The 21,864-nt window shown below is 40.6% G+C and overlaps 1 protein-coding gene across 1 annotated transcript in view; it reads right to left on the bottom strand.

Moving 5' to 3' along the window:
• bicdl1 (BICD family like cargo adaptor 1) overlaps window positions 1-20,122 on the bottom strand; it is a 90,377-nt gene extending 70,255 nt beyond the window's left edge. The window contains exons 1-2 of the mRNA XM_056464142.1: window positions 19,742-20,122; window positions 1,744-1,959 (exon numbers count right to left, since the gene is read on the bottom strand). Coding sequence (XP_056320117.1) covers window positions 1,744-1,959; window positions 19,742-20,122 — 597 coding nt within the window. The remainder of the gene's footprint in view (window positions 1-1,743; window positions 1,960-19,741) is intronic.
• Window positions 20,123-21,864: the final 1,742 nt, after the last annotated feature.

The raw sequence follows: 21,864 nt of genomic DNA, 5'->3' as shown, positions 1-21,864 counted from the left end.
GTTCTCCTTGCATTCGCATGGGTTTCCTCCGGGTGCTCTTGTTTCCCCCATAAGTCCAAAGAAATGCGCTATAGGTGAACTGGGTAAGCTAAACTGTCCGTAGTGTATGAGTGTGAATGAGTGTGTATGGATGTTTCCCAGGGATGGGTTGCAGCTGGAAGGGCATCCGCTGCGCAAAACATATGCTGGATAAGTTAGCAGTTCATTCCGCTGTGGCGACCCCAGATTAATAAAGGGACTAAGCCGAAAAGAAAATGAATGAAGATATATATAACCAAAGGTTTCACTCAGCTTTTTTTTCTTTTTCCAGCACACTGTAATCAATATTTAAATTCAAAGATTGAATAGGATGATCGTTCCAGTTTTTCTTGAGCTCATTGTGTTTTTAGACAGTGAGGCATTTAGGAATGGTTGAGCATTAGTGTTCTGGTTTACAGTAATCTCCTTCATCTCCGATAACTCTGGATGTTCTCTCTAATAGCTTCACGGTCTTTTTACAGTATATTTGCTAGAAAGTTTATCCAAGTGCACAGTATGTGCATGTTTTTCCGAAACTATTGTATGTACTATTGTTTCCAAAATACAGAACATGGTAACTTCTACATCACAGAAACTCATTACAGCAAAATATACTCCAAAATACCACTGCAGAACAACTGGCCAAGGTGTCAAATTATTCTCGGATAAACATGCCGCTAAAGTAGTTCCAGCAGGTTTTGAGTGCATTAGAGTTCAATATGTAACGTAAAGTGTATTTCTATATCGCATTTATCGTGTATAGTCATAAACCCAAAGTGCTTCACAAACATGAGGGGGGTCTCTCTACAACACCTCCAGTGTGCAGCTCCACTTAGATCATACGACAGCAGCCACAGGACAACGGCGCCAGTGCGCTCATCACACACCAGCTATAGGCCAATTCAGTGGATGGGGATGATTGGGAGGCCATGATGTTTAAGGGCCGATGGAGGGAATTTAGCCAGGACACCAGGGTTACACCCCTACTCTTTACTAGAAGTGCCATGGGATTTTTAATGACCACAGAGAGTCAAGACCTCGGTTTGACGTCTCATCCGAAAGACGGCGCTCACTGACAGTATAGTGTCCCCTTCACTTTTTTACTAGGGCAATAGGGCTGGCCTCTCTAACACCACTTCCAACAGCGGTCTCCCATCCAGGTACTGACCAGGCTCAGCCCTGCTTGGCTTCAGTGAGTAACCGGTCTTGGGCTGCAGAATGACAAGCTGAATGATTTCAGTTATTCCACAGCTACAGCTGTCAAAAATCCCATCAAAACACAACAGAAGACTTTTGACGAGACATACAGGGAGAGGTGTCTGGATGCTAATTGCAAACAGAGCTACATGCAATGCTTTTAATGCGCACACCTAACTCCACCTGTCACTAGCTCAACTAAATGCATTGTGTCTGACATTGCACCTCTGAGACATGCAGTGTCAGCTTGCACATGCAAGTCTGCATCAAGATACTATTGCACACAGGAGCAGTTTGAGGACAAAAACCTGACAAATGTCCAAAACACAACATCTAAACAGTGGCTTTGGTTATACCATAGTAATAGTGGAATAACTGACTCCGGTCCAATTACTAGAACATAATGCAAACCCAATGTGTAATGACCACTTATGATATGAGATGACGTATATCCTGATATGAGATTTTTTTGTCATATCTCCAAGCTGTAGTCAAAGGTAAGCAGTGGATCATAAACCTGTGACTTACCCTGCTGAGCTGCTCCAGCAGGCGGTGGTTCTGTTCTGAAAGTTCACTGATGGCTCGGCTCTTTTCCCGGTCGGCGTCCCGCAGCTGCAGCTGATGCCTCTCCAGCTCCCCCTGCAGGTGCTGCACATCTGTCTCCAGCTCAGCCACGCGGCCCTCCCACTCGCCCTCACGGCTCTCCAGACGCCGCCGCAGCTCGTGCTTCTCCTGCTCCAGCAGCTGCTCCACACACAAAACACAGGTACTCGTGCTTAAAAATAGCTTACAATTTTGTTATACTTCTATATTTTTCATTAGACATTTTATATAGCATCATGGGAAATATAGGTTTTTGTGCAAATTCCACTATTGAACATGATCGTTTTTAAAATAGGTTGAATTAATGCAAACAGATGGGTTCAGCAACAACATATACAGCTTAATAGTAATGTAATGTGTATTTCTATTGCGCATTTACCATGTATGGCCATACACCTGAAGCGCGTTACAATCATGAGGGGCGTTTCTCCACACCACCACCAGTGTGCAGCATCCACTTGGATGATGCGACGGCAGCCACAGGACGCTCATAACACCCCAGAGACAGTGGTAGAACTAATTCGGTGGATGGGGATGATTGGGAGGCCATGATGGGTAAAAGCCGATAAAGGGAATTTGGTCAGGACACCAGGGTTACACCCCTACTCTTTACCAGAAGTGCCATGGGATTATTAATGACCGCAGAGAGTCAAGACCTCGGTTTAACGTCTCATCTGAAAGACGGCGCTCACTGACAGTACAGTGTCCCCTTCATTTTTACTGGGGCATTAGGACTCACACAGACTGCAGGTTGAGCGCCCCCTGCTGGCCTCACTAACACCACTGCCAACAGCAACCTAGTTTTCCCCTGTGGTCTCCCATCCAGGTATTGACCAGGCTCAGCCCTGCTTGGCTTCAGTGAGTAACCAGTCTTGGGCTGCAGGGTGATATGGCAGTGGCAAAATGTTTAAACCCCTATAGTTTTAATAGCTACCTTTAAAAACTTTCCCAATGGAGGAAAATAACGATTAGCTTTAGATATTTTAAATAATTTGCTTTAGGGGTCTTCAGAAGTTTCGAGAGGATCACATGCTTATGAGTGCTTGCGGCTGGTCCTGCATTATTTAATTTATGATTCACCAATTAGCCGATTCCTAAGCCACTATAAATGCCCTAAATTTCATATAATAGCCGTCTTGGTTTTGTAGAATCTCCCCTTCCACCCCTACTCCTCCTCTATTCCTAGATGGGTGACACGATGGCCCAGTGGTTAGCACTGTTGCCTCACAGCAAGAACGTCACTGGTTCTAGTCCTTACCAGGCCAGCCGACGTATCTGTGTGGAGTTTACACGTTCTCACCATGCTCACGTGGGTTTCCCCCGGATTCCTCCCCGGGTTTCCTCCCACCATCCAAAAACATGCAACTTAAGTTAATTGACTAATCTAAATCGGCACCATAGACATGCTCCTATTAAGTAGTTATCTCCTAAGAGCAATCACTATCTGTTCATTAGCTACTATCTGCAGGGGAGTTCTCGAGATCTACCTGAAGTCAAACTCCCCTTTCGCCCTGCAACAGAAGGGAGCCCCAGGCTCGAGAATCTTATGAGCTCAGGGCTCTCTCCCGGGACAGCATGCCAAACAAGCTTTATAATCAATCATCAGCTAAGTGTGGACTCTTGAATATATGTGTAAAGTTTCAGCTCAAATTACCTCATGGGTCAATATATCATGCTGTCAATGCTAATGTTTTTGTGTGTGTCTCTTTAAATGTAAATTAGCTGCTGCTCTCCACCTCTTTACAGAGGGGGGCGGAGCTTTTACAGCTTTTGCCTCAGTTAAGCCTGGTTTATACTTCTGCGTCAAGTGATCGGCGTGACCCACGGCGCATGCAACACGCATAGCCGTGCATTCATACTTCTGCACACTGTTTCTGTTCCTCTGCAATAACACTTCTGAAACACTAGCTGGCAGTAGGCGTTTATGTTCCTCTGTTTCGAGTTTCTTTACTGGTGTTTTGTTTTTCTGAACACTTCCTTAATGTACAAGTGGTTCAAACTCGCTCATTTTGAGGCGGGAACCGGTGGACGTGCAACAACTTTAACCATAAGGTAAACACAAAACAAACGAGCTCTGATGACGACACCGATAATACAAGATTGGCTGAGTTCAACACATGACAACCACGTGTGTTTCGGGTTTATTATTGGACAAATTCTGATTCACAAATTTCAAAACAAACAATTAACTTTTCATACCATCTCTATCTTGTACACATCATGCTTATTAAAAGACTACACATTTTTTTTACTTTTATTTTAAAGGCTAGCTTGTTTGCACAGGTTTATTTTCTACCTTTTTATACAGACTATTTACTGCATTCAGCTGCATGAACGATTTAAATGATATATTTTAGTAAATTACCTAAATATTAATTAAAATAAGTATCATCATTGATCCTGCCACCCTAAAGGTTTCTTAACAAATTATAACTATTTTACTAAACTAAACTATTTACTAAACTAAACTATAACCATTTATAACTATTTTATTAAATAATTATAAAATGATTATTAGGATTATATAATATATATATTTTATTTCCTGTCTAGCCGTTTATACCTGGTCTTTCTGGGAAACTTCTACTTAAATTGCTGCTCACTTATTTTGGGAACGTCCTTTTGTTCAATCTTTTAGGATTAAAGTGCTTTTTTAAAAATGCTTTCATTATCCAAAATAATCTTAATTATTGTTTAAGACTGAACACCCCTGTGTTTTGGGTTTTACACTAATATATATTGGAAAGTTCATTCATTCATTAATTTTCTTTTCGGCTTATTCCCTTTATTAATCTGGGGTCGCCACAGCGGAATGAACCGCCAACTTATCCAGCACGTTTTTACACAGAGGATGCCCTTCCAGCCACAACCCATCTCTGGGTAACAACCATACACACTCACTCACACTCATACATTACAGACAATTTAGCCTACCCAATTCACCTGTACCGCATGTCTTTGGACTGTGGAGGAAACCGGAGCACCCGGAGGAAACCCACGAGAACGCAGGGAGAACATGCAAACTCCACACAGAAACGCCAACTGACTCAGCCGAGGCTCGAACCAGCAACATTCTTGCTGTGAGGCGAAAGCACTACCTACTCCGCCACTGCATCGCCTATATTGGAAAGTTTTAGATCTATAAATGTAAATAATTGAAATCCCCTTTTTAGCATATTCAAACAAGAAGTATTAGCCTAAAGAAGGATGTTTAAACTAGAGTTTGTGCTTATTGCTTTGTATTTAATAGGCCTGTTCGTTTTTATGTTTACTGTGTATTACCCTCCCGTTTCCCCTTATATCCAACCCAGGCTCATTCTGAAAACGTAGTCCCGTGGACGTTTCTGGAGACCGCGAAATACGTAGCCGGGGGTACGTACGGCTGCATTTCATTTTTTTAAGCGAACGCTGTGGGGCGGTGTGACGCCGTTCCTTTCGGCGCTTGCCGGCCGGCCGCTCGCCTCCGTGTGGATGGCTTTCCCGCTGCAACCAGTTTGTACGGTTAGCTCTTCGTGTACTTTGGCGGACTCGAGGCGCAGAGAGGGGCTGACCACGACGACGACCGGGTTCGAGTCCGGGGAAGAGCGGTTCCAGAAATCAGGTAAGAAAACAAAAACAAAATCCAAAAAATTAAGCGAACACGTTCGTCACAGGGTGAGAATGTGGTCAAAATCCGAAAACGTGGTAAAAATCAGACGAGGGCTTTTCTTTTTCTGGACGGCTTTTGTGAATCGTCGTTGGTTGGGTTTAGGGACGGAGGAGGGTGGGTCAGCCGATTGGCCGGTCGCACGGTCAATCATTCTGTCATCCAGGCAGACAGGCGGAAGGTCGTTCGACAGCGGCCTCTAGCGGGTTTACGCGAGAACGGCGCGGGAAAAAGTGCGCACAGCGGCCTCTCGCGGATTCGCGAAAAACAAAAACTGCAAAAAATATGTACCTCCCGGGACGTATTTTGCGGTCTCCAGAAACGTCCACAGGACTACGTCCTCAGAATGAGCCTGGGTTGCTTATATCTCTCATGTGCTTGTTTTGTATTTAATTAATAATTCCCTTATTGTTTAAAAATGAACTCTAGTTTTTAGAGACTGTATTCTGTTTTATTTGCAAATCTTTTGTTGTTATAAAAAAATAAAAAAATAAAAAATGATGATGACGCAATGTGATCGGCCATCATGACTGCCACAACTTTGAACCCCGAAGTGTCCAGCTGTCCGGGTTGACGGCTCCGTTTTCAACTCCGCCCCGCCTGCGCTCGGCTATTCTCGTTGATCACCGGCTGCAGCTGTGCTTCATGTCGAACGCACCTATTCAGAACTGACCCAGCGTGTCAAACTAAAGTAATGGATGCACGGACTGGTGGAAGAGTGTTGTTTAAATGGAATTTGATACTGCATGTCGATTGGAAAGAAAAAAGCCTCCGCATTTCGTGATGCAGGTATCTGTGGTCCTTCACTAGCTCGGTAGTCTGAACTGCACTTCAATATTGCCACTAAAATCGGAATACTTAACATGTCCTAATTCAATTTCTGTTTAGTTCGATTATGACCTTAATCGGATTAAATTAATCAAAAATTGTTGTTTACATGCAGGGGCGTAGCAACCGGGGGAGACAGGGGGATACGACCCCTCATTTTTAGAGACAGACCATTTAGAAACAGGTGATTATTAATTATATGAATGTATGATCTCATACAGCCGTCCCCCCCACTTTTAAAGAGTCCGATACGCCCCTGTTTACATGCTTAACTCTTAATCAGAGTATTGTCTTAATCATATTAAAATCGCAATATTGGTGTCCATGTAAATGTACTCATTGTAAACAATTGGGGAAGAAATCTAATGCGTGTCTTATTATTAGATCTATGCAACAGTAGTGACAACACACTATTCAACTCAGAGAGCCTGTCCCAAACACGATTATTTTTCAAATAGTGGATATTGTATCATGTTTATTCCCAGAGAAAAACCCAGAACTACAATGGAGGCATTTTAACTCATTCAGAAAAGGTGCTTGCTTTCTAAATTAGAGAATAACTCCAGCATGAGTGGCTTTGTACTTTCCACTCTTAACCAGCAACATTACGCATAAAAAGCATAAAAGGACACCTTTAATTCAGAGCTCATGCCAATCTTGTGTTGCCCACAGACGCATATTCAACTGATACAAATTTACACTTCAAAGAGCTTCAAACCTGAAGTGAGTTTTGCATGAGCTTGCATTTCTTGTCTCCTGCATTCTCCTGCATATGCAGAATGTAGTGTGGTGTGAATATCCCTTTAGGCTGTAATCTAGTCCGTTGATAGCACATGAGAGTTAAGGCCCGTTCACAACAAGCACGGTGACGATAAATATAATGATAATTATATTTGTGTCCACACAGAGGAATGATAATGATTTGTTTATTTTTAGATTCTGCTTTTGATTGGGCATTGTCTCTTGTGACCAGCGGGTGTCCTCAGAGTGCTGCTACTTGTTCACACTACATGATTTAAACATTAGCAGATTGCTGTGCCGACTTGATTTTGTGCCTTTAAATCGCTGTGGTGTTCACACTCTGCGACACTATGTAAATGATCCACAAGAGGAGGGTCACGCACTGCATGATCTGACAACAACTCCCTCCACAACAGCTCAGTCAAGCACAACCAATGAAATGTTGAGGGAGGAGCCAGCAAAAAACTGAACACTAGGGACGAATTACCATGTTTGTAAACATTCAGGATGAGCGCGCTGGGAGGTGGCAGAAAAAACAGGGAGCGCTAGCATGTACAGCGAGGGAATGACATCCGATGCGGTACAGAGTTTGTTGTCTTAGAAATAAGTTAGAAATATTGATTACATATTATATATATCATTTACATAATGCTTTCAGTGTATTATAACAGCTCGTCACCCAGTGATAAGCACAGTGATTCGACAAAATTAACGTTAAAGTGAGCGGCGTTCATCTGACAGATCCATTTGCGATAGCACCCTCCCAATGGATATTGGATGAGACAAAATGACCAAGCATCCAGCCACAAATATACAATCTCATTGAAGCTCCAAGTGTTTTAACTAGAGAGAAGTTAAAGCCCTACAAGTCTTTGGATGCCAACAATGTTGTTCAGTGTGGTCATGTGCAATAAATAATGTTCCATGATTACCAGATTCAACACTATGTAGTGCTAAAAACCGAGGTTCTGCCAAGCCAAAGACGAGGAAAAAAGACAGAGCTAACGTTATTCAAGGCCTGGTAATCATCAACAAGCAAAACTACTGCATTCTGACAGCGAACTACAACTGTGGGTATGTGAACTTACACATAGAGGTAAAGCTGGTTTTATGTTCACACATTCAGACTTTCTCCTTAATAATATAATTTCAGTAAAGTATTATTTGCAAACTCTAAATAGCAAAATCATATTAGCAGCCAATGACTATCAAAGCACAACATTGTTCACAGTCAAATAAACAGTGTTAATTTTGTTTTCACACTTGCAGGTTATTTCAGACCGAATATTCAAAGTGCAGTGGTAAACAATATAGGGAGTGTGTCACAAGTTGTCACTGAATGAATGTGTGAATATATATCCAACTTTACCTTAATAACTTACACTTTTACATTTCATTCTGAGCATTCAGTGTCTGCAGTTAAATTAACCATGTTTAACTGTTTTTGCTGAAATCATTTCTGCAATCAGAAATGAGTAATGTGTATGATTCAGCATAGCATGAACTCACCAGCATTATTAATTAGCTCCTCACTCATTCAGCTCCCTTTTAGCCAAAGACATCTGCAGTTGGCATTAAAAGCAGTGTGGTGTACGGTAAAAGTTAAGTTTTCTATTTTTGGCATCCTACTGCACAACACGACATGTTTACTATTGCCACCGAGTCTCTTTTTGCAACCGAGGACCCGTGTGACGTCATGTGTGACGTAGGTTGGTAATTCGTCTATTGGCTGCTTTTGTATTGTGCTGATACCATCACTGACAGTCATTCAAACTTCAGTGAAAGCTTTAAAGGGAGCATTTAAAAATATCGTCAGTCAGCTGATGCATCAGCGGATCGATTGCTCATCTGCACGGTTCAAGTGGATAGATGTGGCTTTAACATTAGAACTACACAGACAGCTAGAGAGTTTTTAGTTTTTGCAAAAAAAAAAATTGACATTTTTTTTCTGTGTTTTTATTTCTAACATTGAGTATTTCTGGCTTTAATTACCAAATCGATCCAAATGACTGTGTGCATGTCTGCTACTTTTTGCCGTGACTTTAAATTTACGTGCCTTTTTTGCCTAGCAACTTCCTGCTAACATAAACAAAACTTTCTGACAGCAAAACCATAAATTTACTTTAAAAACAGCATTTTCTGTGCTGGGAAATAGTGTCTGTTTATGAAAGTGAAAATAAAAGCGAGGCCCAGATCTTTACTGGTGTTCTAGTATCTTAACTACATATTTATAGGCAGTATTACCAAAAAGATAATATTTTTAGGGTTATGGTGTCATAAAACATGATGACAGACATTCAGAGCTTGATTTTAATATCTCAATAGAAGCTTTGAATGTAAATATGACGTGACAATATGAGGTCTTATATGAGAACAGTCTGAATGAATGCTATGGTAATTCTAATGGTTACAGAATTCTAGTTCCACTGTTAATATAGCCTATTCTCATGTCCGTGTAAATATACAGAGTGAGGCGAGTGCATTGATGCCCATTCTGGCCTATCACAGACATTTCAGTTGAGTTCCTGAGCACAACGGCCATTCAGCTCATGCTGATATGCTCTCTCATTGGCTGCCCCTCTTGTCATTACATCTGACCACACGTGTGGTCAAGTCGGCCGACTGCTCTGGAATATTCAGCATGCTAGATATTGAATTTGCATCTGCGAGGTGTCGGCGACCCTTCAGCGAGCCTCTTTGATGCGTTGTTCAGTAGTTCAAACATAAAGACTGCCGAGCGCCAAACACGCCCAGATTCTTTCCCGATCACAGCCCGATCTGTCGGCGATCTCGTTAACTTCCAAATTGGGCTCAAATCAGGCTTAAAATCCTGTAGTGTGAACTAGACTTTAACTGTTGATGTGTAATCAATCTAATCAAACAGTCAATTTAGCAATCATAGTCAGTTCTCTAGCATTTTCAAAGAAGAAAAACAAACACACTGAAAGTAACACAGGGCTTCTGCTATGGCTGCACAATATATCGTTCACATTGCAGGATGTGCAATAATTATATGAATGAGTCTGTAATATAGTTAATAAGACACTGAATTCGGGGCGCCATGGTGGCTCAGGGGTTAGCACTGTCGTCTCACAGCAAGAAGTTCACTGGTTCAATTCCTGTCTGTGTCAGTTGGCATTTATGTGTGGAGTTTGCATGTTCTCCCCGTGTAAGTGTGGGTTTCCTCCTGGTGCTTCGGTTTCCCCCACAGTCCAAACACATGCGCTATAGGAGAATTGGATAAAATAAAATCGGCCATGGTGTATGAGTGAGTGTGTGAATGAGTGTGTTTCCCAGTACTGGTTTACGGCTGGAAGGGCATCCGCTGCGTAAAACATATGCCGAAATAGTTGACGGTGCATTCCGCTGTGGTGACCCCTGATAAATAAAGGACTAAGCCAAAGGAAAATGTTTAAATGAATGAATGAATGAATGAGACACTAAATTCTGAACACATGAGGTTTTTGCACTGCAGAGTTTAACTATAATAGAGTAAAAGTTTATCATCTGCATTTTTTAAGTATAAATGTTTAAATGTTTACAATATAAAGTGTGTCACTTTACAAAATGTATACATAAAATTAATTATGTTGTATTTATAGTTGTAATTCATTACATTTGATACAGATGTAATGCATAAAAAAACCCATCTCAATCAATCTAAATTAACAAATTCTTCAAGTCATCTGGCGAAATTGGCAGATTTTTCCAATATCATGCAGCCTTAATTCATACACGACTCATATTTTTATATGACTTTCCATGTATTTTTTTATCTTTATTTCCCAGTGTATAATTGACTGTTTCTATAATAGTCATTATCTTTAAATAATCTTCTAAAAGAGAGTTTAACATCATCGTTGTGCTTCTCCACTGTGTCGTCTGTATCTTTAAATCATGCTAGCCCTTTCATTTTCACTGGATTCTGACTGGCTGCCAGTGTTTTATCGTTCATCAGCTGGGAGAAATCCTGATCCCAATGATATGGTTTCTCCATATCTTTATAGTTGTATTTGTGGTGTGAACTATAGCGGGGAAAATAAGTATTGAATATGTCACTATTTTTCTCAGAAAACATATTTCTAAAGGTGCTGTTGAATTTTCACAGGATGCTGATAGCAACCAAAGAAATCCATGTGTGCAAAGAAAACAAATCTAAAATCAAGTTATTCATAATAAAATGAAATGACACAGGGAAAAAGTATTGAACACATGAAGAAGGGGAGGTGTAGAAAGGCAGTGAAAGCCCAGACAGCAGCTGAAATCTCTCAGTAGTTCTTAAGCAACCCTCTGCCCTTCATCAGTGTAAGTTAATATCAGCTGCTTCAGTCCACCATGTACATTAGCAGATGATGAAGATGAAAGCAGGCTGGACATTTCAGCAAGACAATGATCCAAAACACACGAGGAGACTTCCAGATGCTTTTAGAGAAAGAAAATCAAGCTGTAGAATGGCCCAGCCAATCATCTGAATTGAATCCAATAGAAAGTACAAACTAAATATCAGATTTGATAGACGAGACCCACAGAACCATCAAGATTTTGACACTCTGCTGAAGTCTGTGAAAAACTCACACCTGAGCGTTGCATGTGACTTCATTCTCCATATGAGAGGCGTTTTCAAGCTGCCATCACCAAAAAAGTATTGAACACATGAAGAAAGGGAGGTGTAGTTCGGCAGTGAAAGCCCAGACAGCAGCTGAAATCTCTCAGTAGTTCTTCAGCAACCCTCTGCCCTTCCTCAGTGTAAATGAATATCAGCTGCTTTAGTTCTACATTAACCAGAGGATGAAAATGAAACCAGAGTGGACATTTCAGCAAGACAATGATCCAAAACACAGCCAAGAAAACTCTCAAATGCTTTCAGAGAAAGAAAATCAAGCTGTAGAATGGCCCAGCCAATCACCCGAACCGAATCAAATAGAAAATACAAAATTAAGCTCAGATTTGATAGATGAGACCCACAGAACCATCAAGATTTTGACACTTTGTTGAAGTCTGTGAGAAACTCACACCCGAGCAATGCATGTGACTTCATTCTCCATATAAGAGACGTCTTTAAGCTGCCATCACCAAACAAGCCTACAAAGTATTAAATATGTTTCAGTATTTCAGTGATTTCTCCTTCTGTCATTTCATTGTTATTACACAACTCATTTTGCAGATTTTTTGGGTTTTGTTTTATTTGTATGTTGTATTGTTTGAGTTTTTACCAAAATCTGGTTCAATTCCATGTCCGCAGCTCCTTAAAAAATATTATTCCCAGAAAAAAAAACATGACGTGTTCAATACTTATTTCCCCTACTATATGCTATTCTTTAACACTGTGGATGACTTTTAGAGCTATATCATTATTGTTGTCTTTATAGTTACCGTGCTTGGTGTGAACAGGCCTTTAGACGTCCAGATTTCATGATCTAAGGCTTAAAGTTCTCATGTGGTAAAGGGTCAGACAGGTCGAGTCCTGAGCACCTCAGAGAGAGCCGGCTATAATTGTAGAAAATTAAATCTGGCACTGATTAAGGCCTGTGAAATCCACTGTGAAGGCTATCAAAGCAATTTTCCATTGGAAGTCATTTTCATGCTGATCATTTGCGTTTTGCAAGAGGGTGTGAATGTGAACAAAGAACTCCTACAATTAGAATTGATCAAATGAGATTTAAAGGGACAGTTCAGCCAAATAAATCAATCATTTACTCATCATCCACTTGATCCAAGTTTCAATTTCTGTTGAACACAAACGATGATATACTGAAGAATGTGCAACACAGGCTCATTGTGAATACGTACCCCTGTCTACATTTCTGGAGAGCGCGAATTATGTAGCCAGAGGTATGTCTTGCTCTATTTTGTCTTTGAAACGAATGCCACGGGGGCGATATGACGCAACCGCCGACTTCTGCTCCTCTTCGCGCTACCAGCTGACCACTTACGCTAACAGTACAGATAGCTTTCCAGTGTTTCCAGTTTACCCAGTGGCTCGTCGCTTACGTTGGCGGACTTGGAATGCGGAGCGGTGTTGAGCTCTTTCGAAAGTGAAACCGCTCGCGCTTTAGACAGCCTTGTAAACAACTACGGGGCACAGGGCAGATTCTGCTCTTCTTCTTGACTTCGTTGCTGTTCATCAATACGACGACATGGTTTGTTTAAACTCGGGTCGACAATGGCTCGTTATTATATGTATATATTATTACGTTGTAAAGTCTCGACTGTGTATTTAAAAATGGCGGTTCCTTTGTTTTCATTCTCCTGCTTGTGTATGCACTGGTGACGTATCTATGTAAACCAATAGCGTTCATCTGCGCGTCTAGCTCCGCCTTTTGGTACCCTTTTGTCGTGCTAGGCACCCTTTGCAAAGGGTACCATCAGTCAGTCGACAGCAAGCTTGCCTGGTCGGCTGAAGTGTTTATTCTGCCCTCTGGTGGATTTACGTGAGAAGGAAATTTGAGATCATCAAAAAGCATACACAGTGGCCTCTGGCGGACTTGCAATAACAAAAACTGTGAGCAGACGTAGCTCCAGTTACTTATTTCGCTGTTCCCAGAAATGTAGACCTGGTTACGTATCTGCAATGAGCCTGGGTTGAGGATGTTGATTGTATTTTATTTGTTCCTACAATGAATATCAATAATCTTTCCATCTAAAAATGTGAATTACACTTGTGCGCAAAACTGGAATATCATATAAAACATTTGCGGATAAACACTGTTAAACACTGAGAATAAAATCATGAGCTCCTGATAAACTGGTGCTAAATAACAAAAAGAAAAATTAGATTTGCTGTGAGAGAAGCCATTGTGGCCATTTTTTAAAAAAAAAATAAATGCAAAGAGCACAGGGTGGTTTTTGGGACTCTCTTTTGGAGCACAGATGCTCAAGACAGTTCTGGAGATAATATAATATAATAATATAATATTAATAATAGGGTGACACAGTGGCGCAGTAGGTAGTGCTGTCGCCTCATAGCAAGAAGGTTGCTGGTTCAAGCTTCGGCTGGGTCAGATGGCGTTTCTGTGTGGAGTTTGCATGTTCTCCCTGCGTTCGTGTGGGTTTCCTTCCTACCTACCAAAGACATGCGGCACAGGTGAATTTGGTAGGCTAAATTGTCCTTGGTGTATGAGTGTGAATAAGTGTGTGTGGATGTTTCCCAGAGATGGGTTGCGGCTGGAAGGACATCCGCTGCGTAAAACATGTGCTGAATAAGTTGGCGGTTCATTCCGCTGTGGTGACCCTGGATTAATAAAGGGACTAAGCCGAAAAGAAAATGAATGAATGAATATTAATAATACTGAACCATTGTGATGACAGACTTTGGCTGAGAGATTTTATAATAAGCAATTCAGATGTTTCACAATGTGCTCACTCTGCTGTTCTATCCATTAATGCCTTCTCAATCATGCACGTTTATCATCTGTTATAACTATATGACATGACTCCTGTGATGCATTTCCATCATCGTTCATGTGCAGTTTTTATTGATTAATAGTTCATTCTGCTAGTTAGTTTTTAATAACTACTAGATTTTCTTAAGTTGTGCATCGGGGTGTAATGAATCACAGTTGATCTGTGATTCATACGGATCACAACCCATTCATTTTTTTCCTTGTAGATTGATCCTAAATTCGTAACGATCACAGAGAGATCGCCTCTTGTCATTCAAATCACATGTATGAAAGCATTTCATAGGCTTTCCTGTGAAATATAATGATGACGAAAGAAGTTGTGGTGGGTTATTCAGGATGTTGTGGGTTTCTTAGGTTATTAAAGATGTTTTCTGTCAATGCTTCTTTAGCCTGCATCAATGCTTTCAGTGTAATTCAGCTCCATGATTAATCATAATCGGGATCTCAACACCCATGCAACATAAATTATAAATGATGGTGATTTGCATGTTTATTATTCCTTCGAATTGCTGCATTCAAATTTGTGTTTTAAAAATTTAGTCTTCAGTCTTTTGAGTTAGTTATGAAGTTACAAACAGTTAAATAACACAGAAGTACTGGGAGAACAGTTTATAGTTTAGATAAAACCACTGATGTTTATGGTGAAGATAAAATTCACCGTCATATGCATTTAACTTGATGCTCAAAAATGAAAGTTGTAGGCAGCAATTACATTATTTAACCAATAGGTGGCGACAACCAGCCGTCAAACATATGCCATTGAATAATTCTCCAAAAATGATCATCTAACAATGAAACATGAAGTTTTATGAGTGAAGAACTTTTATTGAAACATTTATTTTTATTAACATTTATTGAAAATGACTAAAAATAAATATGGGTTGTACAAATTATTATGTTGATTATTATGAATATAAACTAAAGTTTATTTAGTTTCAGCTGATTATTTCTTCATTTTATTTTTAATAGAATTACAGCTTCTAAGCTCTGTTTGCTAAACCCAAAAGTGTCTTGCAGTGCTGTTTCTGTAATAAACACAAAGCAAATTACATTTGTCTCCTCTCCTTTTTGGCAAAAAAAAACCCCATAATGTGATCCGAACTGTGAAATTTGGGATCCGTTACACCACTAGTTGTGCGCATGTTTTGTATGGACATTTTCAAATTTTCTGCCCATCTTGGCATTTCCATTAGGCATGCTTTTCCCCAACATTCTTCAGAATATCTTGTTTCGTCTTCAACAGATGAAAGAAATTCATAAGAGTTTAGAACCACTTGAGTGTGAGTAAATAATGATGAGGAAATTTTCATTATTGGGTGAACTGTCACTTTAAGACAAAGGGTTTAATGCAAAGAAGTGAACTGGGCATGAGGGACGATATCATGGAGAATGGCCAGGAATCTGTCGAGTGCTCAGTCGAATGAACAGAGCCAAAGCGCATTAGCTGTGCTAGCAGCATCGCTAAAAAGACCATCAAAGCTCATATAGAGCTGAACCAGAGTCAACATCTTCACACAGTCCACATTCAGGAACAGTAAACACTTCTCTGATGCAGTCTCATTCATTCATTTTCTTTTCAGCTTAGTCCCTTTATTAATTTGGGGTCGCCACAGCCGAGTGAACCGCCAACTCATCCAGTATATGTTTTATACAGCGGATGCCCTTTCAGCTGCAACCCATCACTGGGAAACATCCACACACTCTCATTCACACACATACACTACGGACACTTTAGCCTACCCAATTCACCAGTACCGCATGTCTTTGGACTTGTGTGGGAAACCGGAGCACCCGGAGGAAACCCATGCGAACGCAGGCAGAACATGCAAACTCCACACAGAAATGCCAACTGACCCAGCCAAGGCTCGAACCAGCAACCTTCTTGCTGTGAGGCCACAGTGCTAACCACTGAGCCACTGCATCGCCTATTAATGGCTGGTTGTAAGTAATAATTTGATTATTATAAGATTCTTCAACCCACTTACGTTGGATTTATGCAGTCTTAAACAGCTTTGGAGACTATTCAGTAGTTTAGCATGAGGACTAATGCTGCATTAAAGCTGCAGACTCACTGTGTGAGACAGTAAGTAACTTCAGTGATTTGCTTCATCATGCTCTTAATGTTATGATGACACATACTGATTGATCATTAAAAAGCAAACTGCTGCATAACCATGTAAACAACACATGTCTGTGAAATCAATCACAGCAGGTTGTAAAATGAAGTATTTACTCTTTAAAAGACCCTAATTTACATGTTCATTTTGCTGGGCTTAATTTGACTCTTTCTCTATTTTAACAAAACTAAAGCATCTTAATGTGCTCTTTTCATAACGTATGCAGATTATAGCATAGCAGGTGAGTTTTGATGAATGTGATTAGTTGACTACTTTAAAAAGTGAGTAAACCTGTTGCATTAAAAATACACCTACTGGCCACTTTATTAGGTACACCTTACTAGTACCGGGTCGGACCCACTTTTGCCTTCAGAACTGCCTTAATCCTTCATGGCGTAGATTCAACAAGGTACTGGAAATATTCCTCAGAGATTTTGCTCCATATTGACACGATAGCATTACACAGTTGCTGCAGATTTGTTGGCTGCACATCCATGATGCCAATCTCCCGTTCCACCACATCCCAAAGGTGCTCTATTGGATTGAGATCTGCTGACTGTGGAGGCCAATTGAGTACAGTGAACTCATTGTCATGATCAAGAAACCAGTCTGAGATGATTCACACTTTATGACATGGTGTGTTATCCTGCTGGAAGAAGATGAGTACACTGTGGTCATAAAGGGATGGACATGGTCAGCAACAATACTCAGGTAGGCTGTGGTGTTTACACGATGCTCAATTGGTACTAATGAGCCCAAAGTGTGCCAAGAAAATATCCCCCACACCATTACACCACCAGCCTGAACCGTTGATACAAGGCAGGATGGATCCATGCTTTCATGTTGTTGATGCCAAATTCTGACCCGACCATCTGAATGTGGCAGCAGAAATCGAGACTCATCAGAGCAACTTTTTATCTTCTATTGTCCAATTTTGGTGAGCCTGTGTGAATTGTAGCCTCATTTTTCTGTTCTTAGCTGACAGGAGTGGCACCCGGTGTGGTCTTCTGCTGCTGTAGCCCATCCGCCTCAAGGTTGGACGTGTTGTGCATTCAGAGATGCTCTTCTACAGACCTCGGTTGTATCGAGTGGTTATTTAAGTTACTGTTGCCTTTCTATCAGCTGGAACCAGTCTGGCCATTCTCCTCTGACCTCTGACATCAACAAAGGATTTGTGTCCACAGAACTGCCGCTCACTGGATATTTTCTCTTTTTTAGACCATTCTCTGTAAACCTTAGAGATGGTTGTGCGTGAAAATCCCAGTAGATCAGCAGTTTCTGAAATACTCAGACAAACCCGTCTGGCACCAACAACCATGCCACGTTCAATTTCTCTCGGTTTGAACTGCAGCAGATCATCTTGACCATGTCTACATGCCTAAATGCATTAAGTTGCTGTCATCTGATTGGCTGTTTAGAAATTTGCATTAACGAGCAGTTGGACAGGTGTACCTAATAAAGTGGCCGGTGAAGTAAAACTTATAAGTAATTAAACTGCATAATTCTAAAAAATAAGTTAAGTCAACTTAACAGTTTGAAGTTACAATGGGTTTACTCACTTTTTTAAGTAAAGTCAACTCGTCGCTTTTAAGGCAATGGGTTTACTCACTTTAATAAAGTGTAACTAGGAGTACAATGAAAAACAGTCATGCACTTAATGTTACAACACACACTAATAATGCTTGTACTAATAATAATAATGTGAAAACTAAACATCCCATTGCTGTGAAATCATTCAACTTCTTGATTTGCACAATTGTTTGGAAATTTTCATAAATAATAGGCCTATTTTGTCTCATTTTTCAGCATCTTGATATTCTGGATTTTTGTTATACTCTAATTTTATTTGATCTTTTCCCAGCATGCACTTCCTCTTTTTTTTCTCAGATTTCCCAGCATGCACTTGGTGATGAAAAATAACTATAGTTGCAATGGCAGTTTTATTTAAATTTGCAGTCATGTTTACAGTATTGTATATGAGTTGAGGATAGTTGTTTAGTTGTTGCTCTTCTTATTCTACTTATCCAAAATAATAAATTAAAACATATATATTTCTTTGTGGCGGCACGGTGGCTCAGTGGTTAGCACTGTTGCTTCACAGCAAGAATGTTGCTGGTTCAAGTCCCGGCTGGGTCAGTTGGCATTTCTGTGTGGAGTTTGCATGTTCTCTCAGTGTTGGTGTGGCTTTCCTGCGGGTGCTCCGGTTTCCCCCTGTCCAAACACATGCTCTCTAAGTGAATTAAATGAACTAAATTGTCTGTAGTGTATGCGAATGGGTGTTACCCATACTGGGTTGCGGCTGGAAGGGCATCCACTGCGTAAAACATATACTGGATAAGTTGGGGGTTCATTCCGCTGTGGTGACCCCAGATGAATAAAGGGACTAAGCCAAAAAGAAAATAAATGAATGAATATTTCTTTGTGGCGACACGGTGGCTCAGTGGTTAGCACTGTCACCTCACAGCAAGAAGGTCACTGGTTCGAATCCCGGCTGGGCAAATAGTCATTTCAGTGCAGATTCGGAGTTTGCATGTTCTCCAGGTGCTCCAGGTGCATGTGAGTTTAAACACATGCACTATAGGTGAATTGGATGAACTAAATTGGCTGTAGTGTATGTGAATGGGTGCTTCCCAATACTGGGTTGCGGATGCAAGGGTATTGGCTGTGTAAAACAAATGCTGGAATAGTTGGCGGTTCATTCCGCTGTGGCGACCACTTAGGGACTAAGCCGAAGGAAAATGAATGAATATGTATTGCACTTCGTGTACCAAATTGTAAGGTACACAAAAACATAAAGAGTTGTTGTCAACCCAACGCTTGGGTCAAATGTGGGCAACCCCAAACGTTGGGTTAAAAAGTGTCATTTTAATTAATTTAATAATCAAGCTATTAAATAACTATTAGAGTAACGGGTAAAGTTCAACTTCATTCACTATTAAAGCTAGTAATTCAGAATTGTCCTAACCCAACGTTAGGTCAAACATGGACAACTGTGTTAACACCAACAGCCCAGCGTTTCTAGAGTGCAGGAAGTTGAACTTTACTTGCTCCTACACAAGTTAATCTCGTTATACTATACTGAGCCTGTAGAAATAGCAAGTTGTTTACACAACCCCTGCTTAAAGCATGTCAACTTTTTCAGATTGATCCTAGTGGCTGTGTATGTAGTATATAGAGCTCCTTCTCACCTCCAGTCTGTCGTTTAAATCCTTGGTCATTTTGTCATATTGCTTAGTGAGGTCTTGGTTTCTTTCAAGTAGAGCTTTGCCCAGTTTAGCAGCGAGCACCAAGTCCTTCTCTTTCTGCCGGAAGAGCGACAGTAGGTCAGAGTCCTGCGCGCTCACAGGTGTCTCCGGGGCGGATTCCTGCAGTTCGTCCTCCCGGTCCCCGGTCAGCATGGCCAACTCCTCCTCCAGAGCCATGCCGAGCCCCCCGGGCGCGGTGTGTAGCAGCGTGAGTTCCCCGGCGGTATCTGGCGAGTTCTGGCGGCCGGGATTTAGCGCTCGGTCCATGCGGTCGCTGTCCGGCTGCGGTGGTGCTGAAATCAGATCCAGGCAGGACGCGGACATCGCCGGAAAACACGACAGATGGATGGAGCGCTTTAGACCCGGTGCAGTCCCGGGTCCAGCTGACCAGTTTGGCTCGGGGTCGATCGCAACGCCATGGAAATCGATTAACCGTACGACTGCGCGTGCTTGCTGTCAATCAATCGATCATTTATCCTGAATGTTAATGTATTTGAAACACCGCGCGTTAACCTCCTTGGTGGTCGCCGTCTAGTCGCTGTGTCCGCTCCAGTGCATCGGGGTCCCGGTTATTCCCCATAATTGTCGCTTCTGGCTCACATCCCTGGCCTGAATGACACACAAATACACTGATTTCTCTCGTGCGCGAGCCTCCTCCCAGCCCGCCGCGCGCGCGCGCTCTCTCTGCGTCCGTGACGTCAGCTAATCAGCACTCCTCGTAGGCGCTCATTGGTCGATTCTGATAGCGCCATATGCTATATTGAAGAACTGGGTGAAAGACGTGTGAATTTTGGGGAATGTCTACACTACAGTATCTTCTGGAAGGTTAATGACCTCTAGTGGAATAGGTCAAGACTGATGTGGGCTTTTAATAATACCTGTTGTTGGCTCGGTGTTGTTTTACAGCACGATTGTTTTTTTGTTTTGTTTTTTTGCAAATTGGACTATGTTTGTACCATGGTTCAGATATGCAATCACACGATATTTTAACATTACGTTTTATCTAATTGCCTTCATGTTCTTGGAGTGCATTAAAGTACAGAAGGACCAATGATGTTTTAATGACCCAAATAACAGTTATATTTAAGTATCTAATTACCAAGAATAAATGAATAGTTTTTTTTAATTGTTTGATGGTAGTTATTAATAATAACCCTATAATCTTTGAACTACATTTATAATAGCAATAACAATAATAACGATTTAGTTATATTATATTTAATCATATGCATTTTAATTAAGGACACATTTTTAAAGGAAATAAATTCTATACTGGTACACACACACACACACACACACACACACACACACATATTAGAAATGTATTGTTTTCATGTAAAACACGCACACATGTATAATAAGTTGATGATTTTTTTTTTATTATGAGTTTCCAAAAGAAAATACATATACAACTTACACAATCTTTCATACAGAAAGAGAATTACAGATATTGTATATACTTTGTATTTTCTTCCCTTTAACAACAACAACAACAACAACAACAACAACAACTATTAACAGTAAAACATGGAGAGCTACAAATCCTTCAGAAGATTTCCTTTAAAGAAGAAAAGATATATTTAGACACATAATATTACTTTTAAAAGTTACAATTCAAGAAAAATCTGGCCATATTGGTGAAATATACTCAAAAATCAAAATAAGTATTCAGTCTGTGTTCTTAATGAAACAGAAAAATTTTCCATGACGCATATAGTGTGCACTGGATCAATCCATTCTTCAACTGCAGGTGACTCTAATTTTAATCATTTCTTTTGTTATTACTTTTTTACTATCAGTCAGAAGAATAAATAACAGTTTCTTGTCTTTATTAACCCATCCATCTAAATTTATATTACCTAAATATAAAGATTTACAAGAGAAAGCAGTCTCTACTTCAAAAATAGAATCTACATTTATTTTAATCTCTTTCCAGTATAATTCTGACAATCCCAAAAACATGATAGTGATTAGCTACTTTCCCCCCACACATTCTCCAGCAGGTAGTGCCCTTTCTGCTGTGTATTTTCTGTGATGGTGTGATGAAAAACCTTAGAACATTCTTC

The sequence above is a fragment of the Danio aesculapii genome, chromosome 8, assembly GCF_903798145.1.
Source record: "Danio aesculapii chromosome 8, fDanAes4.1, whole genome shotgun sequence".
In the NCBI taxonomy this organism is placed as follows: Eukaryota; Metazoa; Chordata; class Actinopteri; order Cypriniformes; family Danionidae; genus Danio; species Danio aesculapii.
The sequence above is the reverse complement of the archived record's forward strand: the minus strand, read 5'-3'. Positions and strand labels throughout refer to the sequence as shown.